Source organism: Podarcis filfolensis (genome assembly GCF_964270895.1).
Source record: "Podarcis filfolensis genome assembly, chromosome: 3".
Lineage (NCBI taxonomy): Eukaryota > Metazoa > Chordata > Lepidosauria > Squamata > Lacertidae > Podarcis > Podarcis filfolensis.
In genome coordinates, this window is record NC_139606.1 from 99,517,841 (window position 1) to 99,531,406 (window position 13,566).

Sequence of the window (13,566 nt, forward strand, 5' to 3'; positions counted from 1 at the left end):
ATTTCAGTGGGTGTACTCTGAGTAGATGAATACCACCGTGCAGTAAGCCCAGTTGAACACAAGAGAACTTTTAAGTGGGCATGTTTAAGACTGTGCTGCAAAAGACCCAGGTGTTTCAGGGTACAGTAGGTTCATGTCATCCATCCCTTGACACCTGACAGGCCTGTACAAACATTATTTTAGGGCTGGATTTTGGCATCTCTCAGTGTTTGGAAATGGTTGCTCTTTGTTCCTGAAACTAATAATAAAATGCATTTTTTGAAAGTGGAAGAATGATACCATTTAAGCATAATATGAGAGCATCTTTTAGATAACCATTTGCTGTCATAAGAGAATAAGCACAAAAACGTATGAAAATATGGTATTCATCTTTCAGTGTCTCTGAATATGGCAATTGATAGGTTAGTCCAAAAAGAGTGATAAAGCTTGACTGAAAATAACTTGATACTGTTACATATGGAAATATGAAACACAAATCTTTACAATCCAGGCCAGTGGTTCCCAATTGGTGGTCCATTGACCCACTGGGGTCTGTCTAATGCACCCGGGGGGTCTGTGGCACATACCCCTCAACTGTCTGGGACATCCCGTTTTTGGTCGTCATACGCTCATGTGGGTCATGTGACATGTGGGTCATGTGACATTGTCCTGGGACATGTTGGGTACGGTGGCGCCATTCACATAATGAAAACTACCACAGAGATAGCAACAGTTTCAAAAGTAGGGGGACCATGGCTCGGCTTTTGAAAAACGGGGGGGGGGGGTCTGCAGAACTTGGCTAATTGGGAACTGCTCAGCAAGTTCACAATAGTCATCTTCAGGAGTTACTTAAAAGACTTGAGTTATCACGGGGGAAGGAGGCGGAGCGGGCGAACACGCAGGCTGGGGCCCCATCACCCATCTCATTGCCCTTCAACGCACGGGCAGCCTCTTGTACCTGGTGGAGGAGCCCTGTATGCTTTAAAGCCCTGGAAAATTAGTGGAAAATGAATGGGGAGCTTCCATGATGAGGATAATGAGGACAGTGGTGAGGCACAGCTCATCCCCAGTGCTCCTCTCGTATGATAACTTACCCTTCTTCAGTAACACCTAAAATGGCTAAACCTGTTCCTCTTTTGCTGTTGCAAATTCAAGAAGAAGCCAGGAGCTTCTCGGGAGGAGGGCCGGGCTGGCACTGAGGCAGCTCTTAACTGCGTTCGCACTAGTAGCTACGTGGAACTGCATTGAGAGGCAATAGTGTAATGGTGAGAGGATCAGACCAGAGACAGAGGATATCCAGGCTCAAGTCCCTACTTCATTGTGAACCTCACTGGGCAATCTTGATCTAGTCTTTCTTTCTCTCTCTCTCTCTCTCTCTCTCTCTCTCTCTCTCTCTCTCTCTCCTCAGAGGGTTATTGTAAAGCTATAATGGAAGGAGGGACCATGGAGGAACAGCGGGAAGTTATATAAATATGCATGGCCTTTGGGTATCTGGCAGTGTATTTCCCCTCCTTCACACTGTTCCGAGGCTGTTCTGTCCTCAAAAGTACACACTGGGTACACTGACTGACTGATACATTTAGTTTTTGGACAGTTGTGCGAAAGTTTTATCCTTGCTAATGATTAACTTCGTTAACCAGAAGAGCCAAGCCAGATTTAATTACCATTCTGTGCTCTTGTTCATTATCTCGACCGCTTCTTGCCTGCTTTCTTGGCATTATTAAAACTTCTGTTCTCTTTTTCATTCTCAAGCTAAGGAGGATGTTTCCCCCCTTCAAATAGCACTTTTACTCTTAATTGGTGATCATATTTGGAGCCGACGTGCTCTCTGAGGCTTTTGATATATTTCATTACCATCCTGAAAGTACTTGGTTGTTAAGACACAGTATTCTAACTCTCTTTTTTTTAAGCAGCTAGCCCTTGCTTTCTGTTCTATTCTTTTACTGAATTGAAAGTCCTTTGTTGCTGTGTCTCTTAAAGGCTGTATGTTCAGCGGTAGAGCACATGCATTTTATTCAAAACGTCTCAGCTTTGATCCCCAGCATCTCCAGAGGGAATCTTAGAGCCAGTGCTAGTCAGTGTCAGCAGTACAGACCTATATGGACCAATATTCTGGTATAAGGCAGCTTCATACGATTCTGTGTTCCTCCCTCGTTCCTAATGCCCTTTTCAAGTTATTTCTAAAATGCGTTGCGTGCTTTGGGCATCCTCCCTTAAGATGGGACTAAGTCGTAGGTTTAAGGGACTCTCCTGGAGGTTTTATACAGCATTGTACAGACAATAAAAATTCAGGATTGAGCAACACACAAAAGGGTAAATAGGATCACGCTGACTTGTCCTAAACCCACACAGATTAGGTGTTCTTTGCAGACTCTGCAGGCATATGTGCCCACAAAAGGCTGTAAACAGAAGACCCAATTGATGCATGGGTGTTTGGGATGTGCAAACGTGATTTCGTTCCCCTCCACCGTGTCTCATTGTATTGCTCTACCGTGGATGTTTTGCTCTTCCTTGGATGGTCTTCTGAACAGGTCTTACGAGACTCAGGTTTGCTCACTTAACCTGCGCTGTTTCTTGACTGTTTTCATAGTCAAGAAAGGGAAGCATGAGGGTAACAGAAAGCAGGAACTGCAGTTGAATTAAAATCTGTATCATGGGAAGGGTGCAACAGAAGAGAAAGGGTTCTCAGCTCTTGTTTACTGCAATTAGGATGTAGAGAAGTGTGGATCCCATTTAATTTAGTGTGTTGCTTTTGTGTTTTTTGTCCAGTTTCATGCCATGGATACATTGCATAAGCATAACTATGACCTGAGCAGTGCTATTAGTGTCCTGGTTCCACTTGGAGGGCCTGTCCTTTGCAGAGATGAAATGGAAGAATGGTCTGCTTCAGAGGCTAGTTTGTTTGAAGAAGCCCTAGAGAAATATGGCAAAGACTTCAACGACATACGACAAGACTTTGTAAGTAGAAGTATACCCCCTTTCTATCCATTATTGGGTTGTTTTCCACAGATAGCTGGATTTTAGTGTTAGGAACTCAGATGTATAAGCTAGGCACCAAATGGCTCCTTAAACCAAGGTGGTAGTTGCCAAAACAGAATGTCTAGTTGCCATTCTTGGGCAAGATGGCTCTAGAGCCTTATTTTTCAAATGTGATTGATTATCCAGTTAAACACCCAGCTAGTTCAGATGACAACCTTGAGCCAAGTTAAGAAGTTTGAGAACTTAAAGAAGAAAAGTCACTTGATCCAGGGACAGTCCACATATATATTGGACTATTCCTACCTCTTTTTCTTAATGGTGACATGGACCATTCATAATGTAACACAACTGTGAGCAGGGCAGTGGGGTGGGTTAAGTGAAGACAAGCAACAACTATGACGTTGTTCACTGCTCCTGCTCAGGCTGCACAGAAAAAGCATTTTGGTTCCTGCAATTCTTTCTGATTGTGCAGATAAAATATAGCCGATAGAATTCTACAGGATGAGGTATTAGCGTGTGAAAACAGTCCAGATCCAATGACCCCCAGGCATGCAGCTCCAGATGGTGGAGATGTCAGGCACCATTCTGGCACCCAGGCATCTTCACTTGGTTGCAAGTAGTCCATACGTGTGCACGTAAATATCAGAGGAAGGCCCATACTTCAGTAGTAGAGCATGCAAATGGTCCCAGCTCAAAGCCTGTTAAGTCTGCATTAAAAAGGTGGCAGTGCTGGTGAGGTCCTCTGCCTGGAGACCTTGGAGAGCTGCTAGCAGACAGAATAAACAAAACTGGATAAGTGGAATGGCTCTTTATAAGGCATCTTTATATGTGGAGCGGAAATAATGTGCCTGATGTAGACAGTTCACTGAGGGAAATACACCTGAGTGCTCTCCCCCCGCCCACCTTCGTGGCATCATTTAACAATAATGGCTGTTCTTAAAAAATTAATTGGCACCTGTTTGCCTGATCATAGCTGCTAGGATTGCCATTAAATCAGAGGTTTTGTAGCATAGCTTGCAAGCTGCATTTAAACTGCAGTATCCCAATTTAAGATGCTGTAGTTTAGCCAGTGAGGCCAACACTAGGAGCACAAGGAGGGGGAGAAGGAGAAGCCCCTGAGGGTGTGCAGGGCTCGTTCTCAGCCTGATAGAAGGGGTCAAATTATTCTCTTAATACTATCACAAATTGGAGGTAAACAAAATTTTAGCAGTTTGCAAAAGAAAAGAAGCTTAGATTTGAAAATGTTTGCAGTTTTTTCTGTTTGAAAAGATACATAAATGGCATGAGAGCTTGGAAGTCCAATGAACTGTGTTTACATATTAATGAAGTTCATTCTGTGTTCCCAATTTCAAACACTGATGGATGTTGTTAACACAGTTGGAATAGAATAAAGGTGGAAAGAATCCAAAGTATAGGGTAAATTATGTTGGTGTAACTTGCCCTATTCGAAACTCTGTTCCAGAGCCAAGCTGCTTCCTGCTGAGCTAGCCAAGCCTTCAAAACTAGAGTTTTTCTTACATTGCCCTTTTGTAACTTCTGCTGGATTGTTAGGTCCGAACATAGTTTGGAATAGGGGTATGTCTCCTCCTTCACTATCCCACCCCTTCTTTAGGCCTTGCCTCAGCTTAGCCATCACCAGCTGAGCCAGGTTGGTGTATTTATGCCCTTGGAATTCCCACTGAACTGGGCTGAGGGTCCTCAGTTGGCTTAGCCAGAGATCCTCTTACTCCAGACTTTGCTCATCCCTGCAGATCTTGAGTTTGGGTTGTTCCCAAAGTCAGCTTCAAGAACATAGTTTGCAACCTTGGAAAGGTCAGAGATCTCCACAAAGTTCCCTAAACTTGGAATAAAGAAGTCTGCCACTTAAAAAAATAAAATTGTACCCTGTTTCATCTTACATATCATTTTTATAGTTTAAGTGATTTAATCCCTGCCTGATTAAAATAAAGGTTTGGAATATACACATCATATCTTCAAGGCACCAAGATAAAAAAAGCATGCTGTTTTATCCGAGGTTGACCCTACTGAGCAGTTGAAAGAACTCTGGAAGTACAAAGACCTGCTGCTAATGTGGCAGAAGTAAATACTAGCTATCTGCTAAGATGCAGTTTTACGGTTAGGGACCAAAAACTAGAATAATTAATGTAATGATATATCAGTTCATGAAAGCTATGTGCTGTTTTTGAGGATATGCTGTCTTGCTCGGTATGTCATCTGCAATTGCCATCGCTGCCCCTCTGGCTTCTCTGATCTTGCGAATTAATTCTATTGTGACATTAAGTAATCATTTGATAACAGAATGCCTGCTTCTTAGGGAAGAGGGTTGATCCACAGTGGGATACAGCTGACTCATTTTGGCACACTCTTCCTACTAACTGTGTGTTGATGTGTGAAAAGCTCAGTGCAGAAGGGTTCCATCACTTTTGTAACACTTAGGGCTTGGAATGGAACAAACGGGATGGAGGTAAGGCTTGTAATACCTCTCACCTGGAGGCGTGCTAACTTGAAAACAACTTGTGCCAAGATTTCTTCATAATATAGGAAGCTGACATGTAAAAAGCTAACAGTATTTTTTACCAGCTAACCCTCACTTTTTTAAAAAACAAAACACTTAATGAAAGCACTGTGTCACTTTGTCTCAAAGGTCCACAGTGCAGTGGTAGAGTCCATAGTATGCATGCAAAAGGTCTGAGGCGTAGCTGTCAACTCCCCCCCCCCTTTTAAGGGAAATTCCCTTATTCTGAATAGGATTCTTCACAAGAAAAGGGAAAAGTTGACAGCTGTGGTCTGAGGTTCAATCCGTAGCAGAACAAGATAAGACAGCCCAAAAACCCCATGCCAAACTTCTGAGCATCGGAATTTCCCCAGCGGACTCCTTAAAGATGAACTTACGCTCAGCCAAAAGCCTTATTGAGCAAAGATTAGCGGACATTGAAAATCAACACAACCTCGCCAGGGGTGGGGGTGTCTGCTCCCCCAGGTATCACGGAATAACCCCACCACTTGGCCTTCCATCATACATGTCATCTCTTTCATCAGTACCACACCGACGTGCATTTATTCGTGCAAGGTTCAATGTCTTTCCATCGAACCTGCTGAACCACAGATTTTCCAAGGGTTTGTGTGTGTGACGGGGAAACTGTTGAATCTCTTTCACATATAATGTTCAACTGTCCCCTACATAGCGTAGCCAGGGCTAAATTCCTGGGTCCTGCTTTACTGCGCTTGGTTGGCAGGCCTGTTGAGTCACACGCCGCACTGCTTTTGCAGGATACAGATCCTTCTGTAACTCTGCAGGTGGCGAGATTTCTGAATGCGGTTATCTCACACTCAAAAACCACCAAAAACCAACAACAACATCAAAACTAATCGAACTGTTATGATGAGAGTGCATGTCGGAGTTCGTCTTCAGTTTTCCTTTTCTGTGATCTGTCCCTTGGAGCTCTCCTGGCCCCAAGCTGTCACTTGGCTCTGCTCAATGACCCACCCTTGCATCGTGGTGTTCACCTTCTGTTGTCGGATATATCTGTTTTTATGTCCCTGTGTTTTTATGTTTGTACATATTTTATGGGCTAATAGCCATAAATAAATAAATAGTAAATTGTAAAGCCCAAAAACCCGGAGAGTCAGCCTTGAAAATACTGAGTTCAAAGGAACAATGGTTTGACTTGATGTAGGGCTAGAATGGACTCTGAGGGTCTTTTTCCTAGTCCTCTTCCCCTAGCCATGGAGATTTAAAAAAACAACAACCCCAGACAGTACAATTTATAAACAATGGCAAGACAAACGAAGTTAAAAGTATCAAACTGATGCCAGCATTTGAAAAGGTCCTTAATAGAAGAATTCATGTCTTCTTAAGATTTTAATTATTTCTTAAATAGATTTTAACGGAATTTTTAAGGCCTTTCTCAACCTGTGGGTCCCCAGATGTTGTTGAACTACAACTCCCATCAACCCTAGCTAGCAAGGCCAGAGCTCAGGGATGATGGGAGTTGTAGTCCAGCAACATCTGGGGACCCACAGGTTGAGAACCGCTGCTCTAAGGCATGGGTAGGCAAACTAAGGCCCACATTTTACATGAGTAGAATGTGTCCTTTTATTTAAAATGCATCTCTGGGTTATTTGTGGGGCATAGGAATTCGTTCATCCCCCCCCCCAAAAAAATAGTCCAGCCCCCCACAAGTTCTGAGGGACAGTGGACCAGCCCCCTGCTGAAAAAGTTTGCTGACCCCTGCTCTAAGGACTAGTACAAAAGCCCAGTGACTTTCCCAGATCCTAAGCCACCAGAATTTGTCTAACCAAACTCTTGAGTGTGTTTCCTTACCCATTTCCCAGAGAGAAGCAGGTAATTTTATTACGAGTGGCAAACCTCTGGGCCTCCAAATGTTGTTAGACTTCAGCTCCTAGCAGCCCCAACCAGCAAGACCGGTGGTCAGGGATTATGGAAGTTGTATTCCAAAAAACAAAAACAAAAAAAACATGGCGAGCCCACCCCTCTTATTACCTTTGCTAATGTAGACTATGCTTCCTTGACCTCTAAATTGCCGTGAGATTTTTTAAAAGTCTTTTTTCCTGGTCTAAATTACATTGTGCTGAGTTTGCTGCAACATTGCAGCAAAGTGAAGTTTACCAGACATTGTAATTAAGTGTTTTTGTTTTTGTTTTGTTTTTTTCAGCTTCCTTGGAAGTCTCTGACTAGCATCATTGAATATTATTATATGTGGAAAACTACAGACAGATACATCCAGCAGGTAATTTTTCTATACTTTGCCGTGGGTTCACCAAGTAAATGAACACGCAGTTCTGTAGCACCTGGGTTGCTTTTGGACCTCCCTCTCTGAGGGTGGTCTGCTCTGGGAGAAGGAGATCTGACCTCACAGGACCCCTTCTCACTGCAGCTCTTGCCTTTCTCTGGTTGGCAAGGGGTGTGTGTGGCAGGAGTGGCTCCCATTCACCTTGAGGACCTCATGTCATATTCCTTCAATTGTTTCCAATGGAAGCAATACAAGAAACAAGTCGGGTCGGGGGATAATGACCCAGAAACACCCCCCACCCCTGCCTGTCCCATTTTGGTCTCAAAAGGGCTTTGGATTTTGAAGCATGATTACGTTTGGTTCTCTCTGCCCCAACCCAGTTGGATTGCCCAGTAAAGAGATATTGTATAGATTCCAGAAAATGGGATTTAGAAAGTTAAATCTCGGCAGTAATCTAATTTAGGGAGGCTTTAAACGTGTCAAAATGCCTACATGGAGGACACATCTGAGGATTGGCACGTAGCCATAGATCAGATTATCATGTGTGATGATCTCACACACAACTCGACAGTGACACACACACACACACACACACAGAGAGAGAGAGAGAGAGAGAGAGAGAGAGCGAGCGAGCGCAAGCTAATTCCTGGAATTTCTCTGTGTAGGAAGTTAACAGCATTTGAAGTGACCTTTCATTTCTTTGAAGGATATAATTAAACATGATGAAGAAATCCAGGAATTACGTATATTTAGATACTTTGGCTTGGGTCCAGAGCAGCCATTTCCTGAACAGGAGAGCTATTTGTGCTCAAAATTGAACAGAAGCAGATACTCACAGAAAGGGAAGGGGAGAGGCAGTTGATTTGTCTGATTTTTAAAAAAAGCTAATTAATACAGTATGATTCCACAATGCCTGTTGTAAATAAAGACTCAACAACATCATTACCCCTCCAGTAAGAATTCTTTTTTCTAACTCAATACTTGGTCTTAACTTTATTCCTTATTTTCCTCAAGTGGCTCCCATTATTTGGGAATACGTCCATCGCTCACTGTTTCAACTCGGGGCGGTGTGTGTTCCAGCAGAGCCCAGGACAGAGTTGTTGTAACAAATCAGTGTTAGCCTATTGATGACAGTCATTTTGGTGTTAGTTTATCCAAGTAGTAAGTAATTTAGGAGAAGATTGGTCCGTATTGTTGTCATATACATAGTCATTGGCATTGTGGAAAAGCATGTGAGCGCTAGAAACAGGCGCTTGTGCACAGCTTAGCTTTGTAGCATATGTGTGCGTGTGATCACACCTTCCAAAAAGCTGCCCATTTGATTTAGCTATTACAAAGTGTCATGAATTACTCTCCTTTATTTTAGGATATATATATATTTAACAAATCAGTTTTTGAGGATGACATTGTAACACTTAAAAACAAGTATTTAAAAATCAACCAGAATTGCAACAACTTCCAAGTTAAGGTCACCCTGAAGTTGAACAACCTTCAGCGGAATCCTGTGTTTAAATAAATGTGAGATCAACATTGAGTCTTTACTTATCCCTGTGTTGAACAGGCAGGTTTAACTTGATGCCACATGAATATCCCTGGCAAGGGCATTCCATAAGGCAGCCTTCACTAACATGGTACCTTCCAAATGTTTTCGACCACAATACCCATCAGCTCCAGTGATGGGTTTTGTAGTACAAAACTCCTGGAGGGCACCAGGTTAGCGAAGCCTGCCACAAGTTGTAAAGCCCTTACCTGTCACCACCCATCCAACCACCAGAAGTAGGGGAACCTGGATCTGGGGCCTCTGGGCTGGATCATAAAGACCGAGAAAGTCCATCTGGTCACCTGACAGGAACTGAAATGTTGTAGTTCTGTGAGATATTAAATTTGTTCCATCTTTTCTATTAGAAACGCCTAAAAGCTGCTGAAGCAGAAAGCAAATTGAAACAAGTTTACATACCAACCTAGTAAGTATCACAAATATTAATGCTTCCTTTGAAATAATAATAATAATAATAATAATAATAATAATAATAATAATAATGCAAAATGTGTACAGAACAAATCCTTGTTTTTTATTGGACAAGCGAAGAAGCAGCTTCCATAAAACCTAGATTGCTTTGAAGATTTTGCATAGCCTAGTAAGGTCCAGTTATGCCCATGCAGGCATTTAAAAAAAACAATTTTTAAATTATTTCCTTACGTAGCAGTGCTAATGCAAAATCACAGACCTGTTCAGCAGCAATCCTATCCATGCTTACCTGGGATTAAGCCCGACTGAACACTGAATACGAAATATGTGTAGGACTGCATGTTAATGGTACTCATGCCTGAGAAATAAAGTGTATGTTTACAATCTGAGACTATTTCCTCAATATGAACAGGTGACTCACATTAGGCAATATTGTTAAGTGTACCTGCAACAATTACAAGAGGCGCTTTTGTATTGGACAAAATTTTACATCCTTGTGTTTGGTAGGCTATAAAAGTGATTTCTGCAAATGTTCCTTGTGATGCTGTGATAAAAGTGATTTCTGCAAATGTTCCTTTTGATGCTGATGTCATAGTTTTGGGGGAGCGTCTGGGCCCAGGGTTAGTAAATCTTCCAACGCCTCAAAATTAATAGAAGACCAGATGCATTTAACAAGTGAGGCACAGAGTCTCTGCCGCCCCCTCCCCAATTTCTGTACAAATACTCACCCAGCTGGATCTTTGCAGACCTTCTGGACGGATCTTCCATGCCATAGATATATTTGTTTGTTTTCAGCAGTTCCATCTCACCTTCCTAAAAAAATAATGAAGGCGGCTAATGAACTGATAAAAAATAATAATCTGAAACAGTACTCAAAATCTAATCAAAGTCTAAGTAGAACTGTGATTATGTCTCAGAGACTTTCACATCCTCAAAAGCTTCAAGTGTTGGAAGCAGAAGCAGCCATCCTGTTTTTGCATTTTTACCTTAAATGCTACAATGATTGTTAGAATGCTGTGCATATATTGCTTGCAGTGACGCAGTCTGGGGTATGATTAGGTAGGGGACGAAATCCTGTCAACTCCAAGATATTGGTAGACTCTAAATCTGGGCTAGCTGCAAGAGTATGCACCATAAGAAAGCAGAATTCTCTAAAACAGGGGCAGGGAACCTCTGGCCCGCCATTCAGACGCATTTCTGAGAATGATTTGGTAGCTGCTATGTGTTGATGCTGCATAAGATATTGTTGTCAGTCTTTTAGCATTTGTATTCATATCTCTGTTAAGATTTTGCATTAAAGGGAAAAGTGCATAAGTAAGATTCCAGGAGTTTATTTGACCCGAGAGGAATAAATATGAGAAGCGAGCAGCATTAAGAATCCCAGATGTAATCTTTTACTAATTGAACACTAAGTGTAACAATAATTCCTAATAATATTCTATAGCAAAAACGTTCTGGTTAGCTTAACACATTTACACACCCACCCACACACCCACCGTATTTTCCCATGTATAAGACTATATTTTTTTCCTAAATTTTTGAAGTTTAAAATAAGGGGTCGTCTTATACACGGATAGTGCATATCACATTTTCTTAATTTTGAGTCCCAAAAAATAGGGGGCGTCTTATACACGGGGGCATCTTATACCCCCAAAAATACGGTATATATCTTAACACAGTATATTATTATATTATATTATATTATATTATATTATATTATTTATTATATTGGAATTGTTTCTTAGAGAATCATGACTAAAACTGAGATCTGTTTGACCCCCAGTATTTGATTAGTAATGTGCTTTTTGCACAAAGTTTTAACGCCAAGCACAGGAATTCTCATTTAGTGACCCTGGACTGAAGAACGGATTGCTAGGTGCTGCAGGCTGCCTTTGGTTCTCATTACTGCTAGCTGCTGCTTTGAGGAAGACATCTAGCTTCCTAGTGGCATGTGCAGCATTTATATGCAAGTACGCACAGGACCTGGATGTAATAAACTGAGTTCAGTAATGGCACATGTGGCAGATTCCAAGCCTTTGAGAGCATCGTGAGCTCTCAAAATATTTTTTGCTTTCATTTCCGCATAAAGTATTTGAGAAGTTAGTAGCGTTCTTGCTAATGATGTGGGTAACCACAGAGGATTCTGTCATTTAACTCATGTTGTTAATGTGCTTATGTGTGTTTGTTTGTGATCACTTTAAAGCAACAAACCAAATCCCAGTCAGATATCCAGCAGTAATGGGAAACCAAGTGCCGTGAACGGAGCAGTTGGAGCACCTCACCAGGCCCAGAATGCACTAATAGGCCGTGCTTGTGAAAGCTGCTATGGTAAGTAGAATGGTCACTCTGTGGGTGTGGGTGTGGCTGATGTTAAGCAATTGAATAGCTCCGTTTGTACTCACATGAGAGCATCATGCATGTAGGGCTCTGGAGTAGTGCTTACATAAATTCTATGCTGACCTCAGTGCTTTTCTTTTAGCAAGCCTGCATGATTGCATACCACCAACCTAAACAGCTGAATATTGAGGTTTACCAAGTGTTTACAACACCCTCCATTTTTGCACAGGCTGGCAAGCAATCGAAATGGGTGGTTTATGGTGTCCCTGGTGGGCCACCTTAGCTAAGTTTATCTTAGTGAGTAAGCACTTGTGTCGCTCTGGGAATTTGGTGAATGCCCTGAATTTTCAAACTGTTAAAATGAATAAAATATATAAAGCTTCTTGTTCAAATGTGTGGCATTTGTTGTTGCGGTATACATCTATAATAAATAGATGTGTGTGTGTGTGTGTGTTTACGTGTGCAGATAAGAATTTTATGCTGAATGGATCAACATAATTTTATTTTCTTCTTTTAGTCACACAGTCTCATCAGTGGTATTCTTGGGGTCCACCCAACATGCAGTGCAGGTTATGTGCACCGTGTTGGATTTATTGGAAGAAATATGGTGGCCTGAAAATGCCAACACTAACAAATGAAGACAGATTTTCTCCTACTCAAACCACAGAGGTAGGATTTCATTATTCTGTAGTGATGATGATGATGATAATAATAAGTGCAACCCAGTCCTTTTAACCTTTACTTGGAGTAAGTCCCATCATGTTCAGTGGGGCCTGCTCCCTGTTGCATGTGCCTCTGTAGTGCTTATTTTTAAAATTTCAATTTATGATTAGGAATAATTTCATAATTATAATTCACAATTAATTGTTACATTGTCCACTGTGTTTTATCATGGAAATTTAACTCCTTTCCATATTTCCTGTTTATTTGTAAAGTTGTGTTGGACAACCTTGGGTTACCCTGGTCAGAGAAACGATTGTATGAGTTACACACCTTTATACAGTGCATTTTGAAAAGTTGTTTGTGCTTTAAAGACTGGAAAGAAGTTCTTTGTAGATTGTGTGTTCGGGTGTGTACGCCAAAAAATAATAATATTGTTTTCCCACTATGAGAACTTAATCCGTTCTCAAATGGGCAAGTTTTCCATTGCTCATCTCAGATTAAATTGAAAAGAAGCATGTATCATTTTTTTGACCTGATCCTGTGCTAAGGAAAATGACCCTTGTCTCAGCACTCCTCACTGCTCAAACACTGCCCTACCAACTCCAACCCCCCACTTTCCCTTTCCTCCCTTGCCAAGTGGTGATGATTTGGGAGAAACGGTGAGAGGGAAGAGGAGGGAGGTTTGTCCAGGAGGCTGATGGGAAATGTAGAATTCCCAAGATTTACTGTGTTGCAATTCAGTGGGTGAGGAGCACTTGTGGGGATGGAGGGAGAGTAGACTGGAATTCTTCTATATCTTGGATTTTGCAAAGTTAGGGGAAGGGCATAACTCAGTGTAAGAGCATCTGTTTTCCATGCAGCAAGTTCTGGCTTCAGTCCTTGGCA

The 13,566-nt window shown here is 41.8% G+C and overlaps 1 protein-coding gene across 5 annotated transcripts in view; it reads left to right on the top strand.

Moving 5' to 3' along the window:
- The window catches only part of MTA3 (metastasis associated 1 family member 3), a 122,458-nt gene that overhangs the window by 54,560 nt on the left and 54,332 nt on the right, over positions 1-13,566 (top strand). For all 5 annotated transcript variants that reach the window (XM_083605145.1, XM_083605146.1, XM_083605147.1 and 2 more), the window contains exons 9-13: positions 2,749-2,937; positions 7,635-7,709; positions 9,618-9,676; positions 11,885-12,009; positions 12,536-12,687. In XM_083605145.1, coding sequence (XP_083461271.1) covers positions 2,749-2,937; positions 7,635-7,709; positions 9,618-9,676; positions 11,885-12,009; positions 12,536-12,687 — 600 coding nt within the window. The remainder of the gene's footprint in view (positions 1-2,748; positions 2,938-7,634; positions 7,710-9,617; positions 9,677-11,884; positions 12,010-12,535; positions 12,688-13,566) is intronic.